Genomic DNA, 14,629 nt, shown 5'->3' with positions numbered 1-14,629 from the left:
TCTGATTGGCTGAACGTAATTTCGCTTCACAATGATTGGCTTATAATACAACCACAATAACAATTACCTACTTTCGTTTTAGCAAAACTAGGTCAATGTTTTTACAGGAAATACATTAGGTGTGATACTACGAGGAGACAAGGGTATGTTTTTTTTTCTAAACAATTAAAATAATAACGCGTAATAACGTTTTATTCCATGTTAAATGCGTCATGGCATTACGCCATTAGCACAAACAAATATTGTATCCTGGATATTACACAGGAGCCTGAAATTCTATCCAAAAAGCCACCAAAAGTCTGTATATATGAATGAAAAAGGGGTTGGTCGCTTTTTGGCTAGAATTTCAGGTTCCTGTGAGTATACAAAGCCTTGTCAAAGGTAAGAACGTGGAATGTTAGGACATGCATTATTTTTCTTAAGATTAAATTATCTCTGGCACTTGGGGCATACATCTTATCTAATGTGCTCGACAAGATTTCATGCGCGTGACATATTAACTTGTGCGCATGACTACAACATCTTATCAAGAGCGCACTACATCTTACTTATCTTGTGTGCACAACATCTTCTCACGTGCTTGACATATCGTGCGCACAAGTTATCTTATCTTGAACACGCAACATCTTAACTTGTGGGCACAACATATTCTCTTGCGCATGAAATCTTATCTCTACCCTTTAATAATGCACGAAGGTGCATGTGGGGTCTGCTTCATCATCAGAAGCTGGAAAGTTGCCATATGCAGGCACGTGTCCAGTAGGGGGGCCAGGGGGCCCGGGACCCCCAGCTGGCTGGCTAGTTACGATTTTTATTACTATGGGCCCCTCAATTAACAAATTTATACACCAGCACAACTGGCTTGATTTGACAGCAATACACAGGCTAAAGAGCCATAGAACCGTGTCCGGTAGTGGAAATTAGCCCCAGGTATGTCACAGGTAAAAGTTTATCAGTGCATGCTTCTTTGATCGCTTGATCGGTACTTGATTGGGGAGTGGAGAAACTATTATGTTTTTTACTCTTTGGATGTGTTATAAAATGATCAGAACATTGTTGGTTTTGTTAAGTAAATCTTAAAATGAATCTGAAAATTGAAACATTATGATGGTTTTATTTTGTTTTTACATTATTAAAGGCACATTCCCCAAATTTATTAAATTGATAGATATTTATCCTATCTTTTTATTTTACAACAATTATGAATTTGAAACTACTGTATCAGTTTTACTCTTTTGGGTCCGATAACCTTACTTAAAAACTCCCATAGTTTTAAAAGTAGTCTCTCAGTAAATCTTACAAAACGCATCTAAAACTCGTTACTTATGAGGGGTTTTATACATAAAAATATCATTTAATATGTGCTGTGATGTTATAGTTTGTACAGTCAAAGAAGTATAAAATACACATCTATTTATTTTTATAGATCTTTGGTACAGTTTTAAAAGAGTTCATTGTCATTTGAAATCTATGATGTAAATAGTAATTGTCATAATACTTCGTTTGTTTTGTTGGAAATCTAAAAACATTTGACCATTTAGCAAATAGGATACCCTTAATAATAGACTAGCCACTAGACTGATAATTACGATATTTCTATGATTTTTTTGATTTTTTTTTATGTTCATAGAGACAAAAGCCTGTCTATTCTAGAGATTTTCTAAGAGGACTGATGTTAAACAGTCAGGGGTGTAACTGTTTTAAGTTATGTAACCTATTTCAGTTACTTTTTCAAGCATTTTTAGCTCGACTATTCGAAGAATAGTCTAGCTATTCTACTCACCCTGGCGTCGGCGTCGGCGTCGGCGTCACACCTTGGTTAAGTTTTTGCATGCAAGTACATACAGCTATCATTTAAAGGCATATAGCTTTGAGACTTATTTATTCTTTTTCTAGGTCAATTACCTACCTCACTGGGTCAAGTCCCATAACTCTGACATGTATTTTGGGCAAATTATGCCCCCTTTTGGACTTAGAAATTCTGGTTAAAGTTTTGCGTGCAAGTACATACAGCTATTACTAAAAGGCATATATATTTGAAACTTATTTTTTCTTTTTCTAGATCAATTACCTACCTCACTGGGTCAAGTCCCATAACTCTGACATGTATTTTGGGCAAATTATGCCCCCTTTTGGACTTAGAAAATCCTGGTTAAAGTTTTACATGCAAGTTACTATCTCCAAAACTAATGCAGATATTGAATTGAAACTTCACATGTGTCTTCGGGGTTATAAAACTAGTTGATAGAATCAAGTCCCATAACTCTGACATGTATTTTGGGCAAATCATGCCCCCTTTTGGACTTAGAAAATCCTGGTTAAAGTTTTGCGTGCAAGTACATACAGCTATTACCAAAAGGCGTATAGCTTTGAAACTTATTTATTCTTTTTCTAGGTCAATTACCAACCTCACTGGGTCAAGTTCTATAACTCTAACTTGTATTTTGAGCAAATTATGCCCCCTTTTGGACTTAGAAAATTCTGGTTAAAGTTTTACATGCAAGTTACCATCTCCAAAACTAATGCAGATTATGGAATTGAAACTTAACATGTTTCTTCGGGGTTATAAAACTAGTTGATAGCATCAAGTCCCATAACTCTGATATGCATTTTGGTCAAATTATGTCCCCTTTCGAACTTAAAACTCTTTTGATATTTAACATTTTGGGTAATTATTTCCTGCTTCTGTGACAATATTTCGAATAGTCGAGCTTGGCTGTCTTACGGACAGCTCTTGTATAACCTGTATTAGTTATAAAATATAGTTAACTTAGGTAAGTTATTCTAAAAAAGTCTTTTTGCTGTTCTCACAAAGTGACCTTTAAAATGAAATTAGTAGTACACGGCTACTAAACGCTAGCGCCACCACCAAATTGTGGTGATAAGGAAAAGAGCTATCAACATTTCCGTGGTGCAGCTATCGCCCGTTTCTACTTGTAAACAAGTGAGTAAAATTTATATTTTACCTTATATTTTCATTGATAGAACTTTTTTCGAAAATCGGAGAATGTAGTTCCGTGTAACAACACTTTTACAACAGGTTGGCCGTAATTTCATTAAAATATTATGCAAATTGTGGTGCCAGGAGCTTTTCTCCCGAATTTGACAGTGGCATATTTTCATATCGGCCAGTATTCGAACACCATTCCGATGATTAGACACACTGTAAGAACATACCTGCGCATGCAAATTGTGTAGAAATGAATTACACGTATTCCCATACACCAAAGAATTACGAAAAACACAGTAAAAAGTTAAAACACGATTATTTTTGAAAGTGGTGGCGCTATCATTCAAGTGGTGGCGCTATACAGTAGTGGTGGCGCTGTTGTATATGATTAGTGGCTGATATATTCAATTTTAATATATGAAAATGTCTGTCTGCAAGCCACGGAAATTTCTACAATAATTGATATTATCAATCTATCCCACACTACAACAAAATTACGTTACTCAACAAAATACATGTAGTAACCTCTACATGATCGCAAAATAATCTACATGTATATGGATTCATATTGTAGATCTAAGCTCTATTGATTAATCATATTCAATCGATTGGAACTGAAAATGCACTGTACTCACTTTCAAGAAAGAATTGTGACAGTAAGGTCTTTTGTTTACAATGACATGCAAACGACATATAAAAACAAAGGGAAGTAACGTTCAGAATCTTAATATAACAAATAAATTCTACACTATCTTCAAATTATTTCCTGGGCACAAATCTTTGTTTGAAATAAAAGTATTGCTACTATTTTTCTTGACCTGAATTTAAAGTACACTTACGTTTGTATTTAAGTAGAATATTTAAAGGTTAGAAATAATTCTACACTAACGTTTTAAACAAAGGAAAATATTTACTTTGACTACAAGAGTCCCAAGGGTCTGTGAGTATTTTGTTCTTTTTTTTCTTAGATAGAGAATGTTTCATCAAGGTAAATAAACTATGATCGTGTTTTTCTTTCTTTAATAACATAATTCCTTGCAGGAAAATTATCAGTTAAAAAATGTTGGTGTTTGTTTTGTTCCGGATGCGTCAGCAGTTCGCATTATTGAATACCGTAACAGCGCCACCACTACTGTATAGCGCCATCACTAGAGTTATAGCGCCACCACTTTTAAAAATCCTGGTATATTTTTTCTAACCTGAGATTCTATTATTCATGGTGTGTGCGTATATAGTTATTTATCATTTCTACACCATTTGCATGCGCAGGTATGTTTTTACAGTGTGTCTATTCATCAGAATGGTGTTCAATACTGGCCGATATGAAAATGTGCCACTGTCAGTTTCGGGGAAAAAGGCTCTCACACCACAACTTGCATATTATTTTAATAAAATCACAGCCAACCTGTAGTAAAAACTGTTGTTTACACGGAACTACATTCCCCGATTTTCGAAAAAAATCTTCAATAAAAATATAAGATAAATATAAATTTTATACGTGTTTACAAGTAAAAAAACAGGTGATAGCTGCACCACGGAAATGACGATAGCTCTTTTCGTTATCACCACAATTTGGTGGTGGCGCTAGCGTTTAGTAGCCGTGTAGTAAACTGAGGTTTATCAAATTCTCTTTTAGTCTGAGCATGCCCTGATAAGCATAATTTGGGATAATAAAGAGATATTAAGAGTTTTATACTTTAAAGCTTTTGGGCGTAAAACTTTATCAGCCTTGCGTAAAAATTTTTACTGCATAGCTGGAAAGATAAAAGGTCAAGGATTCAGGAAAAAAATTTGGTTAGTCTCATTAAAAATGAGGAATTGGCACAGGAGGGCTTTGTAATATTTTATGATAACTGAAACAAGTTATGAAAGTTTAACCAATAACTCAAATGGGTATAAACTGCGATAACTTGAAACAGTTACACCCCTGACTGTTAAAATTGTAATACTGGACATAGTATATAGACTGGCTCAGTTCACTACATAAAATCATAAAAATGTGAAAAAAAATTATCATAGTCTAGAAGTAGTCTATTTAATAATCATTTAAAACTTCAACATTTTTTTCAAATGGGTTCATACAGAAAAAAAAGGCCATTACACTGTGACTGTACAATCATCATACATTGAAATGGCTTGATGGAATGATTAAATGTAGACTTTTCCTTAAATATATGATACATTCATGCATCCTTAAAGGTTTTTTCAGGTAGCAGAAAATGCTCTTTCATGTGCCATATTAAAAAAATTTGCAATCGGGGGGGGTACCCCCTCCCGAACCCACCCGGGGTTGGGCCCCGCAGCAAACAAATCCTGCACACGGGCCTGATATGACCTGTGATTGTGTCAGTGTGCGGTTAAACCCAACAAAATAGATAAAATATTTAAATGCCACTGCAGTCTGTGATGGCTGATTTATGCCATTTCATTGTCTCAATGAGGCAATAACAAACATCATTACAGTGCACTGCTGAATGATACCCCTGCAAACATCGTCCTGCCAGAAGTTGCACTGCTGAACACTGTTTTTGCGCCCAGATAAATGTCACTTTAATTGAAGATAGAGTGCCATAACGATGTTTGTCCTTGCGTCACAATGACAGAATGAAATAATGAATTGCACAAATCAGCCAACATATATAGCCAGCAACTAAATATTTTTATTTTTAGCAATTACTTTCATTTTTATATTTTTAGGAGCGGGCTTCTATAGAAAAAATAAACTGTAGTATTGTAATGAGCCTAGGAAGGCTGTGTGCGCCATGCTAATTTCAAAATGCTAAACTGTTTTTGGGGCTCGAGATAAGATGTTTGGCACGAGAAAAGATGACATCCCTTTGGGAGAAAAGATGTTGTGCACATGAGATAAGATATCAGCGCTCGAAATAAGATGTAGTGCACATGAGGAAGGTGTTGTGGCATGAAATAAGCTGTTTTTGACCACAAGATCGAATGTACTGGAGATCAGATGTTGTGCGCACAAGATAATTTAATTTTGAAAAATGTAAATACAGGTCCTAAACATACCACCGCAGCCAACCTCACACTAGAAGAATATTATACTGTTGATTTGACATATTTTCAAATCACCTGGTAATATGTCCATAGATCTACTTTTTGAGTTGCAAGGCAAAATAATCATATATCCCAAGGATATGGCCCAAAAAGTGCAGGTCCAGGGATGTTGGAGATTGATTAGGCAGTGGTATGGTAGAAAAAGATCATGCGGGTTTTTTTCTGTTTATCATTCGAAACATATCATAACTTAAAACTAGAGAGAGCTAAATATAATGAGACCACTGGGCGCATTGCTTGTTTTCATTTAGATTATTTTTAAATTGCAGAAAATTTTATGTTTGACTATTGTTGATGTCGGGTTTGTCAGTGAATTTCAGTCATGTATAATGAAGGCAATTTAAGTGAATTAAAAATAATTGCTGGGGACGAGGGTAATGTTATTTTTGTAGGTAATATTATATACTCTGGATATTTTCTGAATGTCTAGATTGTACGTGACATGTATCATCTGAGTCAGGAATAGGAGAGGATTTAGTTCAGTTGAAATCAGATTTGGTTTCAATTTGGTGAAAGATATTTTCAGTCAAACACAGAATTAAAGAACAATTTTAATATTTATATACAATTATTGATTTATAATTAAGCTATTGAAAGTTTAAGCAGAAAACATGATATACTTCAGTCTGTAAAAATGTATCATTTTTAAATTACTGTGCTCATTTATAAATGTATCATTTTCAGGAAACGCATTTTTTTCTTCAAAAAGAACAGAAGCAAGGAAATCGTATTACTAGTATAAGACAGCCAGCAGGAAATGACTAACTGAGTATAGTGATGGCAGAAGCATCTCTTGACCAAAGTGAAATGTCTGAGGATAACCAGTGCGAAAGTATTGTCACTTTTGTAGAAAAGGTTCGCAATTTTATGCATTAGAGTATTTAATCCTTGATCACAACTATACTTTAGTATGTAGAATGTGTTACTATCCCTGTAAAATCTAGGTCTGGTTTGATTTATGCCTGCCAGTTTCAGTAAGTATCTCCAGAGTTATGACCCTTGAATATGAAGAATGTGTTACTATCTATGTTAAGTCTGGGTCTGGTTTGATTAATGCCTGCCAGTTTCAGTAAGTATCTCTAGAGTTATGACCCTTGAATATGTAGAATGTGTTACTATCTCTGTAAGATCTATGTCTGATTTGATTAATGCCTGCCAGTTTCAGTATCTCCAGAGTTATGACCCTTGAATATGTAGAATGTATATCTCCGTAAAATCTAGGTCTGGTTTGATTAATGCCTGCCAGTTTCAGTAAGTATCTCCAGAGTTATGACCCTTGAATATGTAGAATGTATATCTCCGTAAAATCTAGGGCTGGTTTGATTAATGCCTGCCAGCAGTTTCAGTAAGTATCTCCAGAGTTATGATCCTTGAATATGTAGAATGTGTTACTATCTATGTAAAATCTAGGGCTGGTTTGATTAATGCCTGCCAGCAGTTTCAGTAAGTATCTCCAGAGTTATGATCCTTGAATATGTAGAATGTGTTACTATCTCCGTAAAATCTAGGGCTGGTTTGATTAATGCTTGCCAGTTTCGGTAATTTTCCCCAGAGTTATGACCCTTGAATAAGTAAAAATTGAGAAAAATGAAAACTATATATATATGAATAATCAATTCACTGTGAAGAGCTATATTGTGACAGTTTGGCTTTCTCCTTTAACCCTTACCTTGCTAAATTTCTATAATGAACTTGTCCATCTTTCAATTTGGACAGTACCATTAACTGTTAAAAGAAGTGCATACCAAAAAGATACTGACTGAATGACGAACAGTGCAGATCATGATCAGACTGCATGGATGTGCAAGCTGATCATGATCTACCAGCCGTGCAGTCTGATCATGATCTGCACTGGTCGTAGAGACAGAATCAAATGTGTCCAGCAGGTTATAGGTTAAAGTTCCAGCAGGCTTTAAATTTTATGTTAAACTCAGATGAAACAGCTTTCAAAATAGGTGTTATGCATAAATACATGATGCTTTGAAAACACTTAGCTTTCAATATTACTACATGCATTAACTAATTCAGCTAGAACTATAAAAAGAGAGGTAATAAAAATCAATACATTCAATAAAACTTCCTGCTATGTTAATCAGTATTCAAACCTTTGACAAGACTTAGTATAAACAAATGAGACAGTTTTCAAAAATAGAATTTAACAAAAGTTGATATTTTTATGTACATATCAAGAAAATTGATAAATGTCGTAGCGGCATTAAAACAAAGGTATTATGAGCCATTAATTTTGTAATTTCAGAACAGTAGCAATGAGAAGATAAAAGAGCTGTATGATGCCTGGGAAAGTCTGTGTGTCAATTTACAGATTGACCTGACCTACGTTAGATGGAAGTTGGACTCCTGGTTCCAGGATTGTTACCATGCCAGGTAAATTTTATTTAAGGTAGTGGTAATAACTTGTAATAACCGTTGGCAAATTACATTACTGTATAATTCTTCTAATGCAATTTCGTCATTCTAGGGCCTTTAAGGAAATCCATTTCTATATTGAGGTACATTATATAAGCTACATTTACGTCAAAAGCCAGTCTGTTTAGCTGTAGCGCAGGTCTACAGATTGCGGGGACGTGGTAGTGAGTGTTGATCCTCAGACGAGGCGTATATTCTCCATGGCGATTTGATAAAAGACATCATTTCTGAAATCACTGGTCCTCCACATCTGATTCATGTGGGGAAGTTGGCAGTTACTTGCGCAGAAGAGGTTTGTAGTGGCACAGAATCCAGGACCACTAGTTAGGTTAACTGCCTTTCGTTACATAGCTGAAATACTGTTGAAAAACAGCTAGTGTTAAACCCAAAACAAACAAAACATTTATGTCCGAAGAATCCCAAATTGCCTAACAAAAATACTTTATGACATGGAAATTGCCAAGTGTTGTTACATGTCCGTTACCTTGATATGATCTGTTACAACATTTCTTAAGCTGATGAATTAAAAAAAGATCTGAGTTCCAAGACGTACAATATGTACATTATTGACAGTTTTGTTAATAGTCGCTTTTTAAACGGGAATTTTTTTTTTATTGTATTAAACTGGAAGTGATTAATTTTCTCTTTTGTAGTCAAGATATCAGAAAACTGAGTGAGGTGTCACCAGAGATGGCTCAAAGAAGGAAAGAAGATTTGTATGAACAATTTATGACAGAGATTAAAATGGTCATTGAAGCACATAAAGAAAATTTTATAAATAAAGTCAAGATAGAGGCGGCAAAAGATGAGGTCTATGTAAGTATCATGTACAGTTATGTTTTTAAGGCATTTATATTATTGTTCCTCTTGTTTCAGTTGGATATTGATATTAACATTTGCAAAAATAGGTTCATAAGACATTCAGTATTCCTAGCTTTCATTCAGACTTGCCAGAATGATAGCATATATTATACAATATAAGTGCTGGAATTGCTTGACACATAATTATATATATATTGTATGTATTGGAATTGCTCTGCATATATATATATGCATATCTATATGTATATCTGACCAATTTTCATGAAGATCCATTGAAAAATATGGCCTCTAGAGAGGTCAAAATATTTTTCTAATTTTAGACCTACTGACCTAGTTTTTGACCGCAGTTGACCCAGTTTCAAACTTGACCTAGATATCATCAAGATGAACATTCAGACCAATTTCATACAAATCCCATGAAAAGTATGGCCTCTAGAGAGGTCACAAGGTTTTTTTCTCATTTGACCTACTGACCTAGTTTTTGATGGCATGTGACCCAGTTTCAAACCTGACCTAGATATCATCAAGGTGAACATTCTGACCAATTTTCATGAAGATCCATTCAAGGGTATGGCCTCTAGGGAGGTTACAAGGTTTTTCTATTTTAAGACCTACTGACCTAGTTTTTGATCACAGTTGACCCAGTTTCAAACTTGACCTATATATCATCAAGATAAACATTCAGAGCAACTTTCATACAGATCCCATGAAAAATATGACCTCTAGAGAGGTCACAAGGTTTTTTCATTATTTAACCTACTGACCTAGCTATATATATATTGTATGTGTTGAAATTGCTTGGCATATATGTATTGTATACATTGTATGTGCTGGAATTGCTTGATGTAAATATATTGTATGTTATGGAATTGCTTGGCAATGTTTTAATTATATGTATTGTATATGATGAAAATACTTGGCTTGTGTATTTTAGACCAATTTGAAAGGATTGTTCACATATTTGTTTGTTCATATCCTTAAATTGTTCATATTCTTAAATGAAGCATGTAATGATGTACATCTTGTTGTTTGGTAACTTATATGTTTAACTTTTAGCCTGCTGGCGGCAATTGGTTTTGCCTTTGCGACCAGTGCAGACCAAGATCAGCCTGCACTGTTCGCTATTCAGTCAGTAAATTTTCAGTGAACACCCCTTTGAAGAATAAGTTGTACTGCCCAAATTGAATGATGGACAAGTCCATTTTAGATATTTAGCAGGGTAAGGGTTAATATGTAGGTCATATGGCGACTTTCCATGAAGACACCACAGGTGCCCCTCCTTGCATTATTTCATCACGGGTGGGCACCTAGATAAAACCACCGACCTCTGTAAGCCAGCTGGATGGTTTCCTCACATGAAGAATTTAACGTCCCGAGTGAGGCTCGACCCCACATCGGTGAGGGGCAAGTGATTCAAAATCATAGACTTTAACCACTTGGCCATGGAGCCCTGAATAATTTTTGTAGTCATTGGTTTTGGATCAACAGTATTTTAGTTGCAGTATAACCTGTTTATACAACATTTTGTATACAGCTGTTTGCTAGTTTTTCCATAAACCATATAATACGACACTCATTATCAAAAGTTGGTTTGTCATATCATTATACACATCTTCAATGATGTTTAAACAATTTGCTTTTCAGATATTGAAATGGTGTTAATTTCACTATGGTGGAGGAATAATTACCAGTATCGCAAAATTTTTGGGCCAAAAATACATGAAAAATTTATTGAAGAAATTAGAAGCTTGTTTTTCTGTACCATATTATATGTTGCAAATTGTGTTTTCAGAGAAACTACCATCATAACCCTGAGGACTGGGTAGACAAAGCCATTGAATGTGTGGAAAAAGAAATGGAACTTGTAGCCAATTTTAAAAAGGTTTTTGAAGAATTTACTATCTTTAAAATACAATGCTTAAATTAAAAGTGAGAAATTGCAGATCATAAACCAATTTGTATATTTTCCTATGCTAAATTTACACTTTTGATTTGCTATTTTATTTTCTGTTACAACCTTAAAAAATAAGAATATTAGGTTACTGTCTGATAAATTTAAATTTATTAGGCAAGTTGAAGAAAATATATTAGGCGAGGCTCTGCCGAGCCTTATATTTTTTCGTAGACGAGCCTCATAAATTTAAATTTATATCTAATATTCTATTTATCCTACCTGCTCAGAAAATTAGGAAAAAGTCGTTGGAAAGAGCAACAGCGCGCAGACTTGACGTAATATATTATGACGTTTGCTAGTCTAATTCAGTTGTGGGGAAAATTGAAAAATGCATAATTTTTTGTTTCTGGATAAAAACTTTGATTTTACCCTTACTTTCTTAGTTAGAACATTTCCAATACAAGGGATAAACAGTTTCAATGGATAATTCGGAAAAAAAATTTTCAAAATTTCCGACTGAAGTGCGGGTAAAAGTGAAAAATAGCAATAACTTTTTGTTTCAGGATTAAAAGCCTTTGATTTGACCATCATTTTCCTAGTTAGTCATACCCAATACAATGGTGATGATTTAAATGCAAACTTTTGATTAAAATAAGTGATTTAAAAAAGTTCCCGCAAAAGTGATATTTGACATGACTAGATAAAGAAAAGTTTATTGGGCAGGCGTTTTTCGCTATATCTTATATGAGGGTAGGATAAATCAATATATTTTTAAACCTTTCTTGTTTGGCATCTTAATTTAGAGATATTCAAATGCTTAATCATATAATATGAGGTTTTTCCTCAAAAGAACATGTTCCTTGATAGATAAAAAGAATAAGGGGTGGTGAAACATCCAGGTGATGAATATTTCATTTTTCAGGTAAAAATAGAAAAAGAGAAGGCGGAAGCAAATGAAAAGATAGAACAGGAACTGACTGAAGCTAGACTTCTGGAAAAGGTGGGTTGTTTACGAACTTCCCAAGTCACAAAATTTAATACCAAGAGCAAATAAATATTTATTGTATCTTGAACAATTAAAATGCAATCCATCCTCTATAGCCTAGTGGTAGAGCATCTGCTTTGAGTGTGTGAGGTTATGGGTTCGATCCCCGGCTGCGTCATACCAAAGACATGAAAAAAGGTACCAGTAGCTCCCTTGCTTGGTGCTCAGCATGAAAAGGAAAACTGGCTTCTCTTCTCTCATACCCTTGTGGCATTGAAATCCCATCAGGAATGAGGTGTGGAGAATGATTAATATAAGTCACAATCAGCATATTAAAATAAACTAGTAGAAAACAATTAAAATCCAATTCATGTGACATGAAATTGCAATTTTTGCAAAAATCCTGTAAGTGTATTCTTACAAGATTAAACAATTTCAGAATATCAAGATGGTCTTAGACATATATCAGTAGTTTTCTTCCAATGATATAGGTGCAATATCATTGAATTTCAATGACAGAGAATTTTGAATCACAGTTTTTGTATTAAAAAAAGAACAAACATGCGTATGGGCCTTTTTCAATACACTTTCGATGTGCATTTTGTGAGGACATGTTTCTTTTGGTGTGTTTACTCCTGTGTACTCGCAGTGTGACATAACAGATTAATTTTCTAACTTTTAGAACATATCAAAATGTATTGAGAAGATGAAGAATGAAGTCACAAACTGGAACCAGTATTACAATAAAAAGGAAGAATGCCAACAGAATTTAAACAGTAAGTAAATGGTTTACTTCCAGATTTTATTATGAGGGTTTCTGGCTAACAATTTTAAAGGCTCATAATGCTTATAGTGTGGCTGCAACCTTTTTTGATATATTCTTTGTTAGGAACATAAATTGTATCAGTTTCTGTTTAATTTATTTATGAAAGAAGTATTGATTAACACAGTAGAAAGTTTTATTGAATCTGTTGTTCATATTACCTCCCATTATGGTCCTAACTGTGTAAGTTTATGAGCAGTATTCAAAGTAGTGCTTTACTATCAATGTAAGTATGCATAACATATATTTTGACATCTGTTTTTTTAGCTCACCTGTCACAAAGTGACATGGTGAGCTTTTGTGATCGCGCGGCGTCCGTCGTCCGTCCGTCCGTGCGTCCGTAAACTTTTGCTTGTGACCACTCTAGAGGTCACATTTTTCATGGGATCTTTATGAAAGTTGGTCAGAATGTTCACCTTGTTGATATCTAGGTCAAGTTCGAAACTGGGTCACGTGCTATCAAAAACTAGGTCAGTAGGTCTAAAAATAGAAACCTTGTGACTCTCTAGAGGCCATATATTTCACAAGATCATCATGAAAATTGGTTCAGAATGTTCACCTTTTATGATATCGAGGTCAAGTTCGAAATGGATCACGTGGGGTCAAAACTAGGTCAGTAGGTCTAAAAAAAACAAAAACCTTGTGACCTCTCTAGAGGCCATTTTTTCATGAGATCTTATGAATATTAGTCAGAATGTTCACCTTGATGAATCTAGGTCAAGTTTGAAACTGGGTCACGTGGGGTCAAAACTTGGTCGTAGGTCTAAAATAGAAAAACCTTTTGACCTCTCTAGAGGCCATATTTCTCAATGGATTTTCATGAAAATTGGTCAGAATGTTCACCTGATGATATCTAGGTCAAGTTCGAAACTGGGTCACGTGGGGGGTTTAAAAACTAGGTCAGTAGATTTTAAAAATAGAAAAACCTTGTGACCTCTCTAGAGGCCATATTTTTCATGATTTTCTTCATGAATATTGGTCAGATTGTTTACCTTGATGATATCTAGGTCAAGTTCGATACTGGGTCATGTTTGGGTCAAAAAAAATAGGTCAGTAGGTCTAAAAAAAGAAAAACCTTGTGACCTCTTAGAGGCCTATTTTCAATGGATCTCATGAAAATTGGTCAGAAAGTTCATTGATGATATCTAGGTTAAGTTTTAAACTGGGTCACGTGCGGTCAAAACTAGGTCAGAGGGCTAAAAATAGAGAAAACCTTGTGACCTCTCTAGGGCCATATTTTCAATGGATCTTCAGGAAAATTGGTCAGAATGTTTACCTTGATGATATCTAGATCAAGTTCGAAACTGGGTCACGTGGGGGTAAAAACTAGGTCAGTAGATCTAAAAATAGAAAAACCTTGTGACCTTCTAGAGGCCATATTTTTCATGAGATCTTTATGAATATTGGTCAGAATATTCACCTTGTTTATATCTAGGTCAGGTTCGAACTGGGTCATGTGGGGTCAAAAACTAGGTCAGTAGGTCTAAAAATAGAAAAACCTTGTGATCTCTCTAGAGGCCATATTTTCAATGGATCTTCATGAAAAATGGTGAGAAGTTCAGTTGATGATATCTAGGTCAGGTTCGTAACTGGGTCATGTGCGGTCAAAAACTAGGTCAGTAGGTCGAAAAAGAGAAAAACCTTTTGACCTCT

At 34.7% G+C, this 14,629-nt stretch overlaps 1 protein-coding gene across 1 annotated transcript; it reads left to right on the top strand.

Moving 5' to 3' along the window:
- Positions 1 to 90: 90 nt before the first annotated feature.
- LOC128546065 (uncharacterized) lies at positions 91 to 11,201 on the top strand. The gene is made up of 5 exons (XM_053524216.1): positions 91 to 143; positions 6,710 to 6,880; positions 8,283 to 8,410; positions 9,106 to 9,268; positions 11,067 to 11,201. The coding sequence occupies exons 2-5, from the start codon at positions 6,803 to 6,805 to the stop codon at positions 11,199 to 11,201; spliced, it is 504 nt and encodes a 167-aa protein (XP_053380191.1). The 5' UTR covers positions 91 to 143; positions 6,710 to 6,802.
- Positions 11,202 to 14,629: the final 3,428 nt, after the last annotated feature.

The sequence above is a fragment of the Mercenaria mercenaria genome, chromosome 15 (assembly GCF_021730395.1).
Source record: "Mercenaria mercenaria strain notata chromosome 15, MADL_Memer_1, whole genome shotgun sequence".
Taxonomy (NCBI): Eukaryota; Metazoa; Mollusca; class Bivalvia; order Venerida; family Veneridae; genus Mercenaria; species Mercenaria mercenaria.
Note: the sequence above shows the minus strand (reverse complement) of the source record. Positions and strands in the feature narration are given on the sequence as shown.

Coding starts and splice junctions, on each gene's coding strand:
- LOC128546065 (XM_053524216.1), top strand. CDS start 6,803: ATGGCAGAAGCATCTCTTGACCAAAGTGAAATGTCTGAGGATAACCAG. Junction 6,881..8,282: donor TTGTCACTTTTGTAGAAAAG/GTTCGCAATTTT, acceptor TTGTAATTTCAG/AACAGTAGCAATGAGAAGAT. Junction 9,269..11,066: donor CGGCAAAAGATGAGGTCTAT/GTAAGTATCATG, acceptor TTGTGTTTTCAG/AGAAACTACCATCATAACCC.